At 39.9% G+C, this 7,506-nt stretch overlaps 1 protein-coding gene across 1 annotated transcript in view; it reads left to right on the top strand.

Moving 5' to 3' along the window:
- The first annotated feature begins 4,641 nt into the window (after positions 1 to 4,641).
- Positions 4,642 to 7,506, top strand: part of LOC106945929 (uncharacterized protein C9orf117 homolog) — an 8,362-nt gene continuing 5,497 nt past the window's right edge. Inside the window, exons 1-5 of the mRNA XM_015029940.1 lie at positions 4,642 to 4,847; positions 5,189 to 5,460; positions 6,285 to 6,426; positions 6,493 to 6,739; positions 7,206 to 7,306. Coding sequence (XP_014885426.1) covers positions 4,699 to 4,847; positions 5,189 to 5,460; positions 6,285 to 6,426; positions 6,493 to 6,739; positions 7,206 to 7,306 — 911 coding nt within the window. The 5' untranslated portion in view covers positions 4,642 to 4,698. The remainder of the gene's footprint in view (positions 4,848 to 5,188; positions 5,461 to 6,284; positions 6,427 to 6,492; positions 6,740 to 7,205; positions 7,307 to 7,506) is intronic.

Raw genomic sequence — 7,506 nt, 5'->3', positions numbered from 1 at the left:
TGTGTGTGTGTGTGTGTGTGTGTGTGTGTGTGTGTGTGTGTGTGGAGGACAAACAGAGATGAACTCCTGCTCTCCACCTTCAGCCTGCAGCCTGAACACAGGAGAAACCTCAGATATGAAAATGACTGACTGTCCCTGAAGGCATCGTGGGCTGAACTCTGGTTCTGCTGTCGGCCCGGTTCAGAAAAGGTTTTCCTTCTGGTGATGTGCTTGGATTGTGGCTTCTGCTCTAATTTGATGCATTTTTCCATAAATGATTCCAGATATTTAGCAAAACGTTACCTCATAATAACCTCAGTTTATCTTAATGATGCGTTTGAGTTGTTGAGGATTTAAGGATCTGAACATCTGAAGACATGAAACATCCTGAGGGAAAAGCACAGCAGATTCACTGAACCTTTGACCTCTGCAGACAGAGAAGAAGAAACTAAAACTGTTAAAATTACAAACACAATAAATTAATAATAAAATATTCATCAGATGTTTGAGTTTTTGGGCTCAAAATTGTCTCTGAGTTTCTGAGGAATAAATCTTTATGATCCAATAAAACCCAGGAGTTAACAGGAAACAGAGGCAGCAGTGAGCCGAGGTTCTGGTCAGAGTGACGGAGGGACGAGTCACAAAGTCACAAAGTGACATCATCCGACCCTCACACCGTCAGAGGGTCTGACCGACTCTGACGGGGAAAGTGCTGCTCAGCACTGATGCAACATGATGAGGTGGCCGCTCTCTGCAGAGTGTGTGTGTGTGTGTGTGTGATCACAAAGGAGTGGGGAATGTCCAGCAAAGACAATTTTCCTCATACCCCCCACAGACACACACACACACACACACACACACACACACACAGTGAATCATCTGGTCGTAATAAAACTGATCATCTGTGTTTTTCCGTCTCCTGCTGGTTTGATTTTATTTTCCAGCATCAGATCTCAGATGATCAGAGGTTGAAGGTCAAACAGTTTCAAATATTTAATTACATTTTTTATTTTTAAAGGATAATAAAAATTTTCCTCACCACTAATTTTGTTTTTTATTCATGAATTCACAAGATTCCCATCACAGTTTGTTCAACACAGCAGAAATCCAAACTCATTCAGTTCATTTTTACATCAGATGCTAAAAGTGAAACTCTGTCTATGCAGCAACACGACCTGCAGGTCGATTTTGATATTTATTCAAATGTTTTTCATTTTACAACATTTTTACTCGTGTAAATAAAAGAAGGAATAAAAAGTAACAGCAGCATGTTTATCTAATTAACTTCAATGATTCTGACTCACCTTTACTTTCCATTAAGATTCATTTCTGGCTCCGCCCATCTCTGGTTGTTTCCTTTAACAACTCTAACATGTTTTAACCAAAATGCACCAGAAACAATTTCACAGTTTGAGGGCGGAGCCAGAATGTAGACTGGAACATGAACCAGCTGATTAAAAATATAAAGAATAAATGAAAACAAACAGAACCTGGAGGACGGAGCCATGACAACCAGGAGCTGAAATACTGAGGCTGGGGGAAAATGAACTGATGAACTAATCAGAGGAGATGCAGAACAGCTGAGGCAGAAATCAGAAACATGGACTAAAAATGAAAAACATCAAGAATCCAACAGGAAAATAATAAAAACCGATCAAAACTGAAACACAAAGAAAATAAAAAACTGAAAACAAAGAAAAGAAAAAACTGAAACACAAAGAAATGAAATGAAATGAAACTATGGCAACACCAGCTTAACATAATGAACACAGAGCAATGAACTGAGTAGGGAAAGACATGTCGAGCATTAATAAACATGAACATGATCAAAAACACCCAGGGATTGTAAATAAACCACATATATCACCATTTATTTTCTTTTTTAGTCTATAAAATATAAAAAATGTGTAAATATTTTCATATTTTGTCTGATTACCAACTAATTTCTGACTTCAGTATTTTTGTTTGGCTGCTTTTTAATTCTGCTTGAGGATAAATATATTAAAGTAATGCTTCTCTTGCTTCAGGATAATGAATGAATGAATGAATGAATGAATGAATGAATGAATGAATGAATGAATGAATGAATGAATGAATGAATGTCTTTAATGTTGCACAGATTCAATGAAGCTGAACCAACAGGATGTTAACAGAAAGTTGGCAGAAACTGAAACTTTATTCTCTTAAATTCCAATAATCTTCATTCTGTTTCTTTTCTTTCCTCAATCTGAGAACATCTGGATTAAAGCCTTCAGCTTCGGTTCCCCGTTACAAACCGTACCTGGAGCTTTTCCTGAAGCACTCATCCTCCGTCTGGATGAGCGGATGATGAGCTAAATGAGAAGCTTTGGCGCCGACATAATGAGGGTTAATCAAAGTAAAGGGAGGATCCGTGCCGTCCTGCTATAGAACCAGATTTAGAAATGTTCTGCACCGTTTAACCTCCAATTATTCTTATTTTGGAACGGGACCTGGGATGACTGAGCTGCTGTTTGGCTCTCTGGTTGTCGTTACCGTGGTAACTGCAGTACAGATACAGCCTGAGGCAGGTGAAGCAGAGAGCTCAGGTATTCATCACCTGCCAAACACAGAACTAAAGACCTCAGCGCTTTGGAAAGAGAAGGAGAAACACTGGAGATGAAACCATGGAGGAACTGATGAGAACAAACTGACAGATTAACACAGAATAAACACAACACACTGAAACAACACCAAACCTACAGCAAAGCATGGTGGTGGCAGCATCAAGATGGGGGTTACTTTACTCGGCTTTTTGAAACTAGAAGCTGGAATTTTAAAAAATGTTTCCATCTTCAGCATCTCTATTAGCTCCATCATTTATCTAAATCAGCAAAATGAAACAAATGAGAAGTAAATATTTAGAAAGTGGAACCAGAACTAAATGTGACTGAAGGTCAGTGAAGGTCACCTGAAGATGGAGGATGGAAGATCTCCTCAGGGTTTACCACCAGTAGAAGGTGTTTATTTATTATTACTGAACCTTTGGATTAATTTTAATATCACTAAATCCAGACCAGGCCTGTTTCCTGCTCAGCCCTGTTTGCCTCACACAGTAAATATTTTATTTATCTGAATATTTGGATCAGTCAGATGTTTTCTGTCTGGTGGAAAACCCACCTGCTGCGTTTCTGACTTCCTGCTGCGATCCCACACAGAGGAATCCTGGGAAATATGCAAATTAGCAGAACTTCTCTCCTGTTTCAACAAAAACCTTCTGTCCAACATGCAAACAGGGCAGAAAGTTTCTGTTTTTATTTATCTCATTCAGGCATAAAATGACTCCTGAACCAAAGGAAAAACTCAGTCATGCCATCAGAAACTTTGTTTTTCCAGCAGATGTTCCCTGAGATGCAGCTTCTGCACATGTTTTTAGTAAAATCCCCTGAAAAAAATCCCAAAACAAAGTTTGACAAACAGAAAATAGGATTTTATCTCCAACCAGGTGATTCCTGAAGAGCTGAGTGGAAAATTTTCATGACTTTGTTCAGGAAACTTTCAGAAAGACTGAAGAGCAACGAATCAGGAAGATTTTAAATAGAAACATCTCGCTGCCGATTAAAACTGGCTGGTTTCAACAAAACGGCCTAGTCCATACAAACAGCTCTGATTCTCTGAAACTTGTTGTTTCATCTTTATTGAGTTTTATGTGACAAAATGATTCAGAATCGTGTAGAGGTGATTCATCGTTTCCTCAAACTTACTAATTTTTAAAAAAAAAATCCCTTTTACTCTGATGAAGCTAAATAAAATCCAGACTAACTTAACATTATTAACATGCTCTGACCATGTTAATAATGGAAATGATTGCTGATGCATGATGAGGAAGAAGGAAGTGATTCTGCATTAGTTTATCATAAACAAATCCAGACGGAACCTTTAGAGTCACAGGACAAACGGATCAGATCACAGCAGCAGCTGCAGCTGCTCCTGCTGCAGCTGCTCCTGCTTCAGTTTGAGCTGAATTCTCTGGTTTAAAACCTCATAGATGTTTGGAAATGAATTTAAACAAATTTCCTAAGGTTGCAACTTGGACTGATCACTGATGAAGTAAGGGGAAAAAAACAACATAAAAAACTGAGTGTTATTATTTTCTGGAATGTTTGCTTTAAAATCTGATTCTAGATTAATTTTTTTATCAAAGGAAGTTATTTAGTTTGTTTTGTGGGATCAGCAGCTTCCATGAACTTCTTTTCTCTCCATGATTTATTTCTGCGCATCTGCAGTCTGACGCTGCAGAACTTCACTTTCTGCACAGAAACATTTTATTTCTAGCAGGGAAACAGCGACACCTTCTGTTCGCACTCAAACACACAGCGGAGTTTTATTTTTGAGGCTGATTTATCATTAACTGCTGTAGCACCACCTGGTGGAACCTCAGAGTTATTACACATCAGTGTCCTACCCATCTGGCTCCAGCTTCAGTTTCTGAAGTTATTTTCATCATTTCTGTGTGGAATATAATAAAACCTTTAACTGAGACAAAGGTTTCTTTAAATTTTTCTTATTTCTCTACCATAAAATATTCTGTCTGTCATCCAAAAACACATCAATGTTTAGACAAAGTGAAACATGATGAAAAGTCTGAAAACTGTTGCTCATGTTTTACTGAAATTCCCAGGAGTTTCTGGTTGCCTAGCAACCTCCTGTTCATAGCTGCTTGTTGTTTTTCTGTGAATTCCTCTGATATCAACAGTAAAAATGCAGGGAAAAGACAAGAAGCCGAGCGGCTCGTCTCCTCCAAAGGACAAGAAGAAGTCCTCCGAGGAGCCGCCGGACGCCGAGGACCCGGAGCGAGAGAAGAGTTTGTTTCTGACTCAGATTAGTTTTCTGGACGAACAGCTGGAGAGGTGAGAGGATCACCGAAGACACTTAATCACTCAGATTTACATCCAGATTCAGTCTAACTGCTGCTAAACTGCTGATTTCTGTAAAAACACTTTAACACACAATGGAAACTGAGTTTTAATGGACAAACATTCAGATCTGATCAGCTGCTTCAGATTCAGGCTGATCAAAATGATCTGAGTTTAACATGAGAAAAGTTTCTTTGCGTTTTAAAGTTTTATTATTAAGGAAACCTTTACAACCAAAGTGAGGTCTGAGGGCCACATTTGAGTTGTTTTCATATTAATCAGAGACACTGCAGTCAGAACCATCTCTGTGAAAAGTGAATGTTTAATGTCTGCAGGTTCCAGCTTCAGAGCGATGAACTGAAGGAGCAGAAGAAAGACATCGTCCTGAAGTCCGGCGCTCTGCAGAAGGACACCACCGACATCCTGGAGTACCTGCAGCACTACCTGTCAGTGCTGGAGAAGGACGAGGAGGAGCTGAAGGCCAAGGTGGAGCGACAGCTGCAGGGCGACCAACAGAAAACCGAGTCCTTGGAGCAGCTGCTGAGTACAGAGAGACAGGAGCTGCAGGACAAGTTGGACCAAATGGGCTCAGACAGAAACAACCAGGGTGAGGCTGCAGGACGGTCAGGCTGCAGAGGTTTTCCTTCCCAGATTATATCAAATGTGTTGAAACAGTGGTCAGATTTAATATTTATACTGCAATTAATCAATCAATCACATTGATCAAAAACCATATATTGAAAGAATAAGCAACGTTTTCAATTCAAAAACTTTCTCCCATTTAATTATTGAATAAATAGACATGGAACCTCAACAACAATTTATAGTTTTAATCTGTTATTGAGGTCAGATCGGTGCAAAGTGGCCAATCTGTTCTGCTCATGTGTTTCATGAACTGCTGATCGTTTTGGAGCCTCTTCAGAAATATGAACGGAGGACGATGACATCACTGAGGATCATCTTTAAAATATTCTGTTAAAACCCAGAACTGAATTTAGATAAAGTTTATAGGTGATCATCAAATACTGCAAAAAAACAAACAAACAAAAAACATTAATAAGGTTTAACACTGTTTTAATCAAACCTGTAGGGGGCAGTGTAGTGCAAAGCTAAAACCAATGTCAGCCAATCAGATTGACTTCCTGTTAGGACTTAAACATGGAGTCAGCAGGTCCATTTGTAGGTTGAACTACTTTTAAACACCATATTAGAATAAAAAGTTATTAAAACAGAAGATAATATCGATTATCAAAACAAGTATTTGGACAGATTAACATTTTGTTTGTCGTAGACAAAATCTCAGTTTTTCTATAAACACAAATATGGAGTTTTCATAAATAATCATGTTTGTTGATATTAAACTGAGTTGTTGTGAGGATGAAAACACATAAAACATATTTCATGTTTTTGTCCTGATCCGACTCCCATCAGCTGCCAGGATAGAGGAGCAGCGGCTGCAGCTGATCGAACAGGAGCGGAAGATCGACATGAAGAAAACTCTGGACAAGGAGCTGGTCTTCCTGGAGCAGCAACACGCCGCCGAGATCAACAAGATGTACATGGAGAAGCGGGAGTGAGTGAGCGGCCGCCTCAGGGTTTCCTCCGCGCCGCTGCAGGTTCTCAGCGTCTCTGTTCTCAGGATCATCGATGAGATGAAGCAGAACGTGATGAACAGCATCAGGCAGAGGGTCAAAGCCATGATCCAGGAGGAGACCGAGCAGCACCAGAAGCTGCGCGCCAATGTCGAGTCTCTGTCGCTCCAGAGTTTGGTGCTGCTGTGGAGGAGAAAGTCTGAGCACAGCAGGATGGAGCGTCTCTGTCAGACGTCCATAAAGATCCGAGTCATGATCCACAAGATGACCCGCAAAATCAACATCCTCAGGAAGGTAGGAGGATTTTAATCTGCCAGATTAATGTCACCAATCTGTTTTATTAACTAATGTAACAGGTTGAATCCCTATTGGCTCAGGCTAACTGAGCTCTCTCTCTGATTGGCTGATATATATTAACAAAACTTTATCTGTGCAAAAAAGACAAACAAAACAACAACAAAAAAAAACAAAAAAACACTTTCACATAAAAAGCTAATTAACCAGCATTTACAAAGTTGACACAAACTCACTAAGTTCACTGCCCCCTGGTGTACTGGAGGGGCATGACCAGCGTTGGCAGCTCAACATCAGATTATTGATATATTTTAAAATAATCTGAGCTGCAAACTAAAACAAATATGAGTGTAAAACTTTCTCAGATGACTGATTTTGTTCCAGAATAAAACAAAAAAACTTTTGCTGTTAGATTTAAATCTAGTTTAGTTTCTTTTATCTTTGTTTTTCCTGAAACCTCCATCAGGAATCAGTGAAGCTGAGGAGGAGATGCAAACTGCTGACGGGTCACATCAACGAGCTGCAGAGCTCCAGGGAGAGCCTGCTGGGCTACAAGGAGGCCTACAGGTCAGAGGTCACGTCTCACCGAGCGCCTTTACCTTACAGTCACTAAACCTGGTGACATCTGGACCAGAACCTTTATCATGGAACCATCACCATGGAACCATCACCATGGTTCCATGGTGATGGTTTACATAAACCTTTTTCACACATTTACAAAGGCTCCCTCTCTCTCTCTCCCCCCATCCCCCCCTCCTTCTCTCTCT

This window comes from Poecilia latipinna, unplaced genomic scaffold (genome assembly GCF_001443285.1).
Source record: "Poecilia latipinna isolate Pla-1442-1.1 unplaced genomic scaffold, P_latipinna-1.0 Scaffold168, whole genome shotgun sequence".
Taxonomy (NCBI): Eukaryota; Metazoa; Chordata; class Actinopteri; order Cyprinodontiformes; family Poeciliidae; genus Poecilia; species Poecilia latipinna.
Note: the sequence above shows the minus strand (reverse complement) of the source record. Positions and strands in the feature narration are given on the sequence as shown.